The sequence below is a fragment of the Lepidochelys kempii genome, chromosome 5 (genome assembly GCF_965140265.1).
Source record: "Lepidochelys kempii isolate rLepKem1 chromosome 5, rLepKem1.hap2, whole genome shotgun sequence".
Lineage (NCBI taxonomy): Eukaryota > Metazoa > Chordata > Testudines > Cheloniidae > Lepidochelys > Lepidochelys kempii.
Window position 1 is genome coordinate 104,607,554 of NC_133260.1, and position 13,358 is coordinate 104,620,911.

General features: G+C 39.5%; 1 protein-coding gene across 1 annotated transcript in view; it reads right to left on the minus strand.

Moving 5' to 3' along the window:
- Window positions 1-3,971: 3,971 nt before the first annotated feature.
- Window positions 3,972-13,358, minus strand: part of GLDC (glycine decarboxylase) — a 70,539-nt gene continuing 61,152 nt past the window's right edge. Inside the window, exons 21-25 of the mRNA XM_073345303.1 lie at window positions 12,327-12,438; window positions 10,476-10,571; window positions 6,667-6,839; window positions 5,341-5,421; window positions 3,972-4,651 (exon numbers count right to left, since the gene is read on the minus strand). Of these exons, the coding sequence (XP_073201404.1) occupies window positions 4,508-4,651; window positions 5,341-5,421; window positions 6,667-6,839; window positions 10,476-10,571; window positions 12,327-12,438 (606 nt within the window). The 3' untranslated portion in view covers window positions 3,972-4,507. The remainder of the gene's footprint in view (window positions 4,652-5,340; window positions 5,422-6,666; window positions 6,840-10,475; window positions 10,572-12,326; window positions 12,439-13,358) is intronic.

Here is a 13,358-nt window from a genome sequence, read left to right on the forward strand (position 1 = left end):
ACGTGGCCAAGTTGGCAGTACAATAGAAGCAAGTTTTACATTTCTTGATTTCAAATATGCAACCTGATCACTGCATTACTATAGGTAGGAAACTAGTAGTTAAAGCACAGCACAAAAAGTAAGTATTTCTGGATTCTATTCCCTGGTGTGCCACAGACTCATTTCCATTTGAGAGATGCACTTAACTCCCTGTCTACTTCACAGGAGTATTAGATGCTTAATACTTGTAAAACTACTAGAAAGCCTAAAAAATTCAAGTGGTGGAATCTATTTAGCTTGGATTTTCCAAAGACTCCTTGAAGCAATGACCAAGTTTGGAAAGTTTCAGCAGAAAGGGACAATCTGAAAAAACAGAGTAAATAGAGTTGAAATACACCTTTTCATTAGGGCTGTCAAGTGATTAAAATTAATTACGATTAATAGTGCGATTTAAAAATTAATCGCACTGTTAATAATAGAATACCATGTATTTAAATATTTTTGGATGTTTTCTACATTTTCAAATGTATTGATTTAAATTATAACAGAGTACAAAGTGTACCATGCTCACTTTATATTTATTTTTTATAAGAAATATTTGCACTGTAAAAAACAAAAATAGTACTTTTCAATTCACTTAATACAAGCACTGTAGTGCAATCTCTTTATCATGAAAGTTGAATTTACAAGTGTGAATTATGTACCAAACCCCCCCCCCCCGCATTCTAAAACAAAACAATGTAAAACTTTAGAGCCTACAAGTCCAATCAGTCCTACTTCCTGTTCAGTCAATCGTGAAGAGAAACAAGTTTGTTTACATTTGCAGAAGATAATGCTGATGACTGGTTCTGTCGATAACTATCCAAAGCAGTGCGGACTGATGCATGTTCATTTTTGGCATCTGATTCAGATGCCACCAGCAGAAGGTTGATTTTCTTTTTTGGTGGTTCAGGTTCTGTAGTTTCCGCATCAGAATGTTGCTCTTTTAAGAATTCTGAAAGCATGAACCACACCTCATACTTCTCAGATTTTGGAAGGCACTTCAGATGCTTAAACCTTGGGTTGAGTGCTGTAGCTATCTTTAGAAATTCCACATTGGTATCTTCTTTGCATTGTGTCAAATGTGCAGTGAAAGTGTTCTTAAAACAAACAAACGTGTTATAACAAGACTGCTATAACATGAAATATATGGCAGAATGCGGGTAAAAAAAGATCAGGAGACATACAATTCTCCCTCAAGAATTCAGTCACAAATGTAATTAATGCTTTTTTTTTTTTAAAATGAGCATCATCAGCATGAAGAGGCATATGAATCTTTAGCACATCTGGCACATAAGTATCTTGCGACACCCAGCTTCAACAGTGCTATGTGAATGCCTGTTCTCACTTTCAGGTGACATTGTAATTAAGAAGTGGGCTGCATTATCTATTGTAAATATAAACAAATGTCTTTCTGAACAAGAAGGAGGACTGAGTTGACTTGTAGGTTGTAAAGTTTTACATTGTTTTGTTTTTGAGTGTAGTTATGTAACAAAAAAACCCTACATTTGTAAGTTGAATTTTCATGATAAAGAGATTGCACTACAGTACTTGAATGAGGTGAACTGAAAAATACTATCATTTTTACAGTGTAACCATTTGTAATACAAATATAAAGTGAGCACTGTACACTTTGTATTCTTTATTGTAATTGAAATCTATATATTTGAAAATGTAGAACATCCAAAAATAATTTAATACATGTCAATTGGTATGCTATTTAAAAATGCGATTAATCACATTTTTTTAATCACAATTAATAATTGAGTTAATCGTGTGAGTTAACTGTGATGAATGAAAAGTAGGGCTGTTGATTAATCTACAGTAAGCTGATCATTACAACCACTGCACTTTCATTGCACTAAGATGTACAATAGTGACTTCAAAATGTAAATTCACCTCTTGGCACTTCACATCCCCATGGAATATATTATGGAGTTACCATTTTAGACAAGTTGAAATATTTTTAAAGGAAGGCAGTATATATTGATAACCTAACCTATGTATATTGGCACTATAATAGCAAAGAAATCTAGGTTCAATTGCAGGACTCTATCCTCTACATAGAACTACCACTATCCACATTGGACCTTTCTACAGTTGACATAAAGGCATCCTTAAAAACAAGTTAGCAAATATGGCTGGCTAGCTATTTTCCTATTTTAGACATGGCTAGAGAGAACAGCTTATACTAGTTTGGAGGAAATAACAATATAGAGAATATGGTGCCTCACCCATTGAGAATCATCGGTCTCCATGGCTTAATTCCAAATAATTAGCACATGTCTATCTGGTTGTAGTTCTACTCATGAGCTGGAGTGACTCCAGCATTTTTGTTTCTACAGTTGGCTGCTGTACAATTGAATATAAAGTGCTAGGAGCTCTGATTCAGGAGGAGGGGGTGAGAATTATAATCACCATTTTTTCTATTTTCCTATTAAAGATTAACTAACAACATTTCCAGAACACAGTTTCTGGGGATCCTTTCCATCATCAACAGAATACCTTGCCCTAATATTTTGTGGAAAAAGGGGCATCTCCCTAACTAAAATGGAAATTCAATTGTAAAGAGAGCTCAGCTCTTTCATAGATCCGCACCCAGAAGTCCAAAGCCAGGAAAGTGATCTCACTTTCAAGTAATGGCAGCCAAACTTGATGTGCATTTTTTTTCATTTAAAAAATCATCACTCCAGTGGTTAGAGAAGCTAACAATGCATTGATAAGTAGAGTGAAGTGCTTCTGGGCTGTGTCAAACAACTAAACATATGTGCACAAAAAGCAGCAGCCCCAAATTCAGAGGGTGGATGCAAGATTAAAATCCGATGGGGATTCTGCACGCTTCTATTATAAGAATAATCCCTTTGCCCACTGAAGTCACACCTAGTTTGGCTTCAGTGGTTTTAATAGTTTGGGATACATCTTTGCACACTACTCTGAGACTAGGGAATCTATGGAGACATTTCAGAGCAAGAGCAGACTAACTCGTAAAAGGGACAGTGAGTAAAAGTTGAGGTCTAAGATACAGGATGGAGACCCTTTAGCAGATCTAGTGTCTATTGTAAGACATTTCAAGTGAAGGTTATTTTTAGTTCTGCTGTCATTTTTAGTTTTTCATTGTTTCATGTTGAGGCGAAACTAGCTCAGTTATAGCACCTAATCACACCTACCAGTGGGAAAAAAAATCTGGAAAAAAATTTATTTTGCACCTCAAAAGTATGGTTTATTTGAATGTCACATTGTAAAGGGACTAAGATGATAAAGCTTTCCTTCCTCCACCCCTCAGTCTTTAACTGTAATGTTTCATTTGCCAGATACAAGTAATTATATGTACGACCCAGTGTAACATGATTTTATAGAGGGCACTGAAATTGTGAAAATGCTCCCAAACACTGATCTTTTAATGTTTTGGGGGTTTTTTTTAAAAAGGAAGCTTGCAAGGATGGAATAAATTTTACAAGTAACTTGAGTCAATTTTAGTCAGTCAGTGTCATTCCAGCCTTGCAATTGACTATTTGTACAGTTCATTCTGTGGAAATGCCATGAAACTCAATACTTTGCCATTTTGTCATGATTTTTTTTTTTTTTAAAAAGATTACCCAAGGCCCTAATTATATGGCTCCCATCACCATAGTACCCAAGGAATAGCTCAGGTTGCAACTCTTCAGCACCTACATAAAAGTTTGATATTAATTTATTTAAGGGATATACTAGTGTGTGACTTTTCATTATGAAAGACCTGAGGAGAGGAACGGGACTGAAAGAAGGCACTTTCATTAAAGGTAGGAAGGCACAGAAGTTAAGTAAATTACTTTGTGATACTACCAAAAAACCACATCAAACAGATTTGACAGCAGCTTTCACTTCTTGTAGGATCTACATCTCTACTGGCATTTTTGACAACTCAATACCAAAGAAAAATTAGATTGGGAAACGCCAGACCCCCCAAAAAGCCATTCTTAAAACTCGAGTGGACTTTATTAGAATACAAGCATTGACAGGTAAAAAACAAAAATACCACAGTTTAATATTAAACAATTACCACCACTATGGTCAGTGGTAACAGATTAAGTACATTAATAACAAAATCTACTGCCTTTACTTATACAAAATTACGGTGGCAGTTAATATTTAATGATTACTGTCATGTGAAATACCTGGAATAAAAATTATTCATCTTTCCTTACAACCTTGAAAAATTCTATGTTACTAGTTAAAGCCCTTACCGCACAAAGAGGAGGTCATCACTCTGAACAGAAGAAGACAAAAGGAGCTGTAACTGCTTTAGATACTGAGGCACTGAATCAACTCAATATAGTGATTGTATTTACATTTTAACTGAGCAGTGGTTCAATTAACAGTATGGAGATTACAAAAATATACATAGTATATAAATCCCCTCATCGGGTGCAGGGAAAAGGACGCCTTCATGGTGGATTGAAATGCAGTGGTAAGGCATGATTCCAGCCACCTGGAAATAAAGGGATAAGACCTAGGAGGAGGCTCTCTTCTGTTCAGAAAAGGGAGATTCATAGACTTCCATTGGTGGGCAGGTACAAACCAGATGCTGATCTCCATAGATGTCATCGATTCGAGCAATTGTGGGCCAAAATTTGCTTTCAGGCTTCACAAATGGCTAAATACAGAAAACGTGTTTAGAATTGGTGAGGTGCCATCCATTAGCTCAGCGTCTACCCTGGATGCACTAGCATCATTTAGGTATCAAAACATAAGGGTCTGCCTACTCCTTTGAAAGACTCCAAAGTGCCCTATAGCAGTATCAGCTTGCATTCCTCATCTCAGAAGGGCCTCATATGATGACAGTAAAGCAAACAACTTCCCCCTACCCATCAGTCAGCATCTTGTCAGAAGCTAATCAGTTCTTTGCGATGGAGTCTGTGTAGTGCCGAACTCAAATCTTTTGTTAGGGATCCTAGCACTACCGTAAAACAGATAACCTTGCACAGAAGGAATGGAACTGAGGGGATTCCTACCTAGCTTCTCTCAGGGGCCAGGGTAAGGTAGGTAGAGAGCAAGTTTGGCAGAATGCAGAAGTCAAACAGTACCCATCTCCCTGTTTGGTGAAAGGAAAATAGTACCCAATTTGCTATAGATCATATCTAAACCATTAAATGAAAGTATGTAAATGGGATAAATATTTTAATTAGATTAGTTGGTCTTACTAAAATGTTCTCCATTTCTAGGCTCAAGAGATACTACCAGCAACAGACTAACAACCAACCAAGAACAGAGCCACATTTATCTTTTGTCACAAACTAAGGAACATTGGTAATTCAGAGATACTAAGATTAAATAGCTACTTACTAGTGGGAAAGCTGCTACTTCTCTGGAATAAGGACGATCCCAGTTAGGGGATGTAATGCAAGTCAGAGTGTGTGGCGACATCTACAACAGAATAAAAGCTAGTTAAAACATGCAGGAGAATAGGATTCAATGAAATATTTCAGTCTGCCAACCCTCACAAATCCATATATTGCTGATACAATAGTTGTATTCCTTCAATAGTTCAGATTAGTGCTCAGGGGATCTCTCTTGTGGCTACAGCATGTTTAATTAACAAAATGAAAGACTGATTTAAAAAAGGGAAATGGACTGAAGTGATTCAGAATATCCATATACAATTTTTTTTCAGCTTTGCTATAGGTATTATTTCAGAGATGAAAATAAAATAGGAAAATGGAGAGAGGATGGAGCATGAGGCAGCTGGTTATAGTTGTGGCCATGAATTTTTGTTCCTTCTGCCTTGCTAGATTTCTGAATACAAGAACAGTCGCAGTAATCTGATTCTTCTCCACCCTATAACTTTGGTGTTGGGCAACTATATTCCTCATCACTATACAAGTTCCAACCCATTTGGCTTGGGGGTGGAGGAGCAGACTTCAAGCTACACAGAGTCTTTTTCACATTTAACAGCTCCGTGCAGCTCAGTAGCTGCTCTTTCACCAACCAGAGCTGATCCATAGGGGATAGTACCTTGTGTCTCATCTCCTGGAACCAATGTGGTTACAACCCCAATACAAAGAAAAAATAAATCAGGTATTTAAAAACCCAGTGCAACATTAGAGAAGGTGCAGTGAACTTGAAACACAGAATGAGTTTCCAAAGATGAGTTACAAGTAGTTTTGGGTACTACACGTGCTCAAGTGCCTCTTCCAATTTTTATGTTTTTACAAACAAGTTTTGGGGTTGGTTCCCTCCTCTGAATAAGTCAGTGTCATTCACACATTACTAGGTAAAAGACCAAGAAAATACAAACATGAAAAACTAAAATTTTATAAACACGGTTCACAAACTTTTCAGAATTTTTTTCTCCGGTCTATCAGATAATCACCATAGACAGGACTTCTGACTAGGTCAAGTCTAAAAGATTTCAGGCAAAAGCATTTAAGTTGGGGGAACCCCCTAAACACCCCAAAGATCTGTGAAATTTAGACCAATATTCACTCAAATTTGCACATCAATGAATGTTATATTCCTTAGCTGTTTCATATTCTCATTTGCATACAATAGGTTTCCTACAGTACTGAAAATTTCAGAAAGGAAACCTTTGGTAGCACTACAAATAAGATGACTTCAAACAGCAGCAATGAAGACACTAGCGTTGTGAAGTTGGTCTGCATGTCAACTCACCTTTAACGGGTTAACCGTGGAGTCCATTCTGCCTTCCTCTATTTCAGCAATTTCTTGACGAATGTTGATCATTGCATCACAGAATCTGTCCAGCTCTGCCTTGTCTTCGGATTCTGTTGGTTCAATCATAAGGGTCCCTGCCACTGGCCAGGACATTGTTGGAGCATGGAAGCCTGCATAAAAAGCAATCCCATCACTGATTACAGGGTGCTTGTGAGCTACTAAAGTATTAACCAGCAACTGATGTGCTTGGTTTTCATAGAAGCTGAAAAAGCAAGTTTCTTAATTACAGCTGCTTTAAATAGACCTTCACTTGTTAGAGTCAACAGAGTTCCCCAGCAGCCAATCACACACACTCTCTCTCACACACACAAACACACACACACACACAGAGAGAGAGAGAAAGTCTCTTCCTCTCCCCATGTACCCCATTTCCACAGAGTGGGGAAGGGGGGACATGGTTCAGGAGGAGAGCTTTCAGTGAGTGCCTTCAAGAGACAGCAGACAGGCATCTCCCAAAACTTCCCCAGCAGTCAGCACACAGTGTCTGTCTCTCGCACACACCTCCCAACACAGTTGTTGTTACTTCTTGGTACTTCCTGCAATGCACATATACTCTCTGTAATTTTATTCTTTCAAAGTGCAGTTATTTTAGTTTTTTTGACTGGTCTATGCATTTCATAATTTTTATTGCTCTCTTACACTTAAACTTAATTCTTTGAGTAGCGAGTTCTAAAATGCCTAATTTGTCCTGGCTAGAGTAATTATCCCTATTGGTAACTTTTAAAAAAAATATATATTACAGTAAAAGCTGTTTTATCAGGCATGTTGGAGGAATGCGGGGTGCTGGTAAGTGAAAAATGCTGGTTAACTAAGAGGGAGGGAGTTTGGGTGCAGGAGCGAGCTCAGGGAAGCGGGCTGGGGCACGAGATCCAGGGGGGATGCTCACCTCAGGCAGCTCCTGTCCTGGTTGGTCGTAGGCAGAGACACAGCAGACAAACTCTGCCTCCGCCTGCAGATGCTGCTCCTGCAGCTCCCATTGGCTGTGGTTCCCAGCCAATGGGAGCTGAAGAGCTAGTGGTCAGGGCAGCGCGGAGCCACCTGCTGTGCTTCTGCCTAGGGGCAGCCAGGAAAGGTCGCTGCTTGTGGGGAGCCACCCCAGCTGAGCGCCCCCTGGATCCTGCACCCTGACCTGTGGCCCCAAGCCCCCTCCTGCATCCAAACTCCCTCCCAGAGCCCACGCCCCCACTGGCTCCACACCAACCAGACTATAAACTGGAATTTCAATGAAGATCAGAAATGCCAGTTTATAGAGCTTTATCCGGAACTTCACCAACCGGAAAACAGCTTTTACTTTATCTAGGTTTTCTGTTGCTACTGGTGGTGCACATTCACACATTACTTTGGTGCCCATAACAAAATTTATTCCGCACATGGCTGGAAAAAATTAGAGGGAACATTGGTGCAGACATGGGGCATCTAGGGAAAGGAAGATAGCAGCACTGTAGGAAGGATAGGGTGAGGTAAAGGGAGTAGGCTAGTAACTGTCCAGTTGTCACTATTTTTAAGTAAGCCAGGTCTATAAGCCACCCTGGAAGAAGCTCAACTGGAACCTCTACCAAATCAGATGGATCCACATCATAAATACTGAAGCCATTACCTAACTATTTGTAAATGTTATGATGTGCCCTCTCCTGGACAGAAGCAGAACACTACAGAGAGCAGGGAGGATTTTCTCTCTGATTTTAGGATTATTTATTTTATTGAGAATTTCTTACTGGATGGCATTTTAGTGACAGCTGCCCATGTTAACTTAGGAATATAACAGTTGCTATAGAGGATCAATCCAGTGATCGCGGTCCATGTAGTCCAGTATCCTGTCTGACAGTAGCCAGTTGTGAATGCTTCAGGAAGGTGCAAGAAATTGCATAATGGCTAATTAAGCAATACTTTGCCCACAGTGGAAGTTTCTTCCTAACCTCCATCAGTGGCTGACCTATGCCATGAAGCATAAGAAAATTTAACAATGTAAGGATTTAAACTATTTAACATAACTATAGATTCTCTCATTTTCCATTCAGATGTTTAATTTTGTTTGAATCCCACAAAGTTCTTGGACTAAGCCAGATCGTCAGATCCTGTCTGCATGTGCCTTGCACAGCCCAGGAGGGGGTTGCAAAGTTAACATTAAGTCCCTTTTGCTCTTGCCTGGTGCAACAAAGAACAGCATCTGTGCTGGATGCCCATAGCCCCAAGGCATCATTCCAGTATCTGGAGATTGTCCAAACACAGGGGATTATGAGGGTGGTGGTATGAGCCACTATGTTGCTACAGGTTTCAGAGTGGTAGCTGTGTTGTTCTTTTTGCTGATACAGACTAAGGAGTACTTGTGGCACCTTAGAGACTAAATTTATTTGGGCATAAGCTTTCGTGGGCTAATGGATTTGTGTCCATTTATTATTTTGCGTAGAGACTGTCCGGTTTGGCCAATGTACATGGCAGAGGGGCATTGGTGGCGCATGATGGCATATCTCACATTGGTAGATGTGCAGGGGAACGAGCCCTTGATGGTGTGGCTGATGTGATTAGGTCCTGTGATGGTGCTAATAAGTGATGGTGACATAACCACCACCCTACACCAGAAACCTACTGACCACTGTACTTACCTACATGCTTCCAACTTTCATCCAAACCACATCACATGATCCATTATCTACAGCCAAGCTCTAAGATACTACCGCATTTGCTCCACTCCCTCAGACAGAGACAAACACCTAAAGGATCTCTGTCTAGAGTTCTTAAACCTACAATACCCACGTATTGAAGGGATGAAACAGATTGATACAGCCAGAAGAGTACCCAGAAGTCACCTACTACAGGACAGGCCCAACAAAGAAAGTAACAGAACGCCACTAGCCATCACCTTCAACCCCCAACTAAAACCTCTCCAGCGCATCATCCAGGATCTACAACCTATCCTGAAGGACGATCCCTCACTCTCACAGATCTTGGGAGACAGGCCAGTCCTCGCTTACAGACAGCCCCCCAACCTGAAGCAGATATTCACCAGCAACCACAGACCACACAACAAAAACACTAACCCAGCAATGCCCCTCTGCCACATACATTGGCCAAACCGGACAGTCTCTACGCAAAAGAATAAATGGACACAAATCAGACGTCAAGAATTATAACCTTCAAAAACCAGTCGGAGAACACTTCAACCTCCCTGGTCACTCAATTACAGACCTAAAAGTAGCAATTCTCCAACAAAAAAACTTCAAAACCAGACTAACGAGAAACTGTAGAACTGGAATTAATTTGCAAATTGGACACCATTAAATTAGGCTTGAATAAAGACTGGGAGTGGATGAGTCATTACACAAACTAAAAACTATTTCCTCATGCTAATTTTTCCCCTACTGTTACTCACACCTTCTTGTCAACTGTTTGAAATGGGCCATCCTGATTATCACTACAGAAGTTTTTTTTCTCCTGCTGACAATAGCCCACCTTATTTGATTAGTCTCAGAGTTGGTATGGCAACACCCATTTTTTCATGTTCTCTGTGTGTGTATAATCTTCCTACTGTATTTTCCACTGCATGTATCCGATGAAGTGGGATTTAGCCCACAAAAGCTTATGCCCAAATAAATTTGTTGGTCTCTAAGGTGCCACAAGTCCTCCTCGTTCTTTATGTTGCTACAGAACACTAGAGGACTAGGATATTTCTGTAGCCCTTGAAGGTAGGTTTAAGAAATTCTAGTCTTTACTGTGGTAAATGACATGTCTTTTTTGGACTCTCTCACCATAGTCCTGAAGCCTCTTTGCAACATCCACAGCTTCTACATTTGCTGTTTTCTTGAAGGGTCTGGCATCCAAAATAAATTCATGAGCTACATAACCTGTAAGTGAACAAAGGTTACATACTGATCTCACTTGTTGAAGAACAGAGCAGAACTGCAGATTGGCCTCAATTTTAATACCACATTTCTGTTCCAGTGGCTTGGTGGAGAACTCATCTCCAGGATGTGCAAGGACTCTCCAGTTGGAGACTATAGTTTCACAAGTGCACATTTAAGAGACTATGTGAACTACAAGTGTATTTGAATACTTATTTGCCCTCCCCATCTCTCTCCATTGCCACACTTTTAAATGATTACTTTTAAAAACAAAATTTCCGTGGTACACATACAGAAACAGCACTTTGTGTTGGAGCGCATTAGATTTAGCCGGAGCGCTTTAGATTTAGCCAGAGCACAATCAGACAAATGCTCAAAGCAGCTTCTCTTATATGCAAGCATATCCTCCCAAGATATATTCTTATTATCTACATGCCTTTCCTCCTGTACAATTCAGGTTAAGTACATTTTCAGACCTGTCCAATAATGCAGCAGTACTCTACTGCCACATGATGATTAGTGTTTGGGTCACTAGCTCCCCAGATCAGCAGGTCCTGAGAAAGGAGCATGCTCAAATTCTGCAAGAAAACAGTAGCTCATTTTTTTGAATGACCCCCTCTGACCAATGTTGAGAGTTGCTAATGGTCTGAGGAAGAAAACTGTATTCAGCCTTGCCAGAAAAGCAGGATTAATATCATCTCAGGCCCTTGGGTGAGTAACAAGGGAAAGATCATGGATTCTCCAGAGGAAAATACTTTCTTCCAGGCTTTTTATGCAAGTGTGACCCAAGAGACCCAAATACATTGCCATCACCACTCCAGATGAATAGGGTTATTCTTGAATAGAAGATTGAACATTTCACTTCTGAACCTTTCAAAAACTTGAGATTTAGCTTTGTATTTCTGTGAACTAAGGTTCTAATTTTTAAAATACTGTCAGCAACTTTAATCAATCTTTACTTGCTTTAAAGTAAAGTAAAGTATTTACATATCTACACACCAAGGTTGAAGAGTATATGGAATGCATTTTGGATATTTTTAATGCCATTCAATTGAAACAGGGAAGAGGCAGTCCTCAAAATAAGATCTTTCTTCTACTGACTTGAAACTTGCAATCTGATATTCTTCATAAATTTCTGCCCTGCCTTAAGGGGGAACAAAAGAGGGGGTAGGCAATAGCTGAACCATTCCCCAAAGGGGTTACATTTCATAACAAAAATGCTAGGGAACTGAAACAGATCTGGATTAGTCTCCTAAACCATTCATGCATCACTGCAGGCATTTTTTAGGGTGGTAATATAGGGTATTGAACAAGGAATCATTTAAAATGCTCTTTGCTTACTGTGCTTCATATTATATTGAATTACTACAGTCTCTCCTCAATGACTTACTATTTAACAGTTTTTTTCCCCACTATTTAAGATAAGACTTACTTGCCAATTTGATGAGAACAATCTTTGGTTCAAAGACAGGCAGAAGACTCATTTTACAACTTTTAACATTGTTGCAACTAGTTACCAAAAGTGCACTTTTCACCTCTGCCAATACCTTAGCTTCATTTTGGCTCCTGTCTAGGATTAGCACTAAATATTTCCCTCTGCCTAGTTATTTGCCTGTGTATGCACTGTTTTACAATATGTGCTGGGACTGAAAACCCTCACATCAGTTTAAAGCAAACACCGCATCTACAATCCAAAGTGCTGTAGGAGATGCTGGGAGAAACTAGAATGTCAGGAGACAAAGTAAGCTCAATACTTGCCTCTTGCCCCTCTGAAAAGGACTTTGTAGTGTTTCTCTAGTCTTTTTGCCATGTAGTTAGCATTTAATATAGCAATCTCGGAAGCGTGTTTAAGACCCTTTCCACCCATCATCTGAAAAGAGCAAAAACACTATAGTAACACAGGTCTGAAACAACCTCTTACCATAAACAGTGAACATATTCTCATAGCTGAACACGTCAGTTCATAAACTCACGGACACACAAGGCATTTCCTGTTTCCCCTACCCCTCTTTTGGAAGGGCTGAACCCAAGACTCACTAAAAGCTAGGATGCTTTTCAGTTATTAGTGTGGGCAGCTCTAGCACCACACTCAGATAATACTTTAGTTTTCTTCCACATTAAATTGACAAAAACAAACTGGGCACGTTCCTTCATATGAAGGAATTTTGGTAGACAAAGATTTGTTTTCTGTTTAGCAAACAGGCTAAGGCACAAAACAAGGAACTTTCCACAGCCCTTAAATAGCATTAAAATGTGTAGAAGAGGGTTGCTTGGTGTGACACAGGGTCAAATGCACCCCTGGATTTCCAAAATGCTGTTCACAGCCTTTCTCACTTCACTTGGAGGAGCAGCCCATGGAGGCTTCTGGTTTATTATCTATGCTCAGTATGAAAGAGCAGGGAGATGCCTAGACTTAAAATAATATGCTCCAGTGTGAATATTTCAAAATTGGAATCAGCTTACAATACCAAGGATCATTACACATCTTTAGGATAAAGATGGGAATTAGGCTTATCTTAAACTTGAGAATCTGAGGCACGTTTTTAATAGTTTCAGAGGAACAGCCGTGTTAGTCTGTATTCGCAAAAAGAAAAGGAGTACTTGTGGCACCTTAGAGACTAACCAATTTATTTGAGCATGAGCTTTCGTGAGCTACAGCTCACTTCATCAGACGTTTACCACGGTAAACATCTGATGAAGTGAGCTGTAGCTCACGAAAGCTCATGCTCAAATAAATTGGTTAGTCTCTAAGGTGCCACAAGTACTCCTTTTCGTTTTTAATAGTGTTTA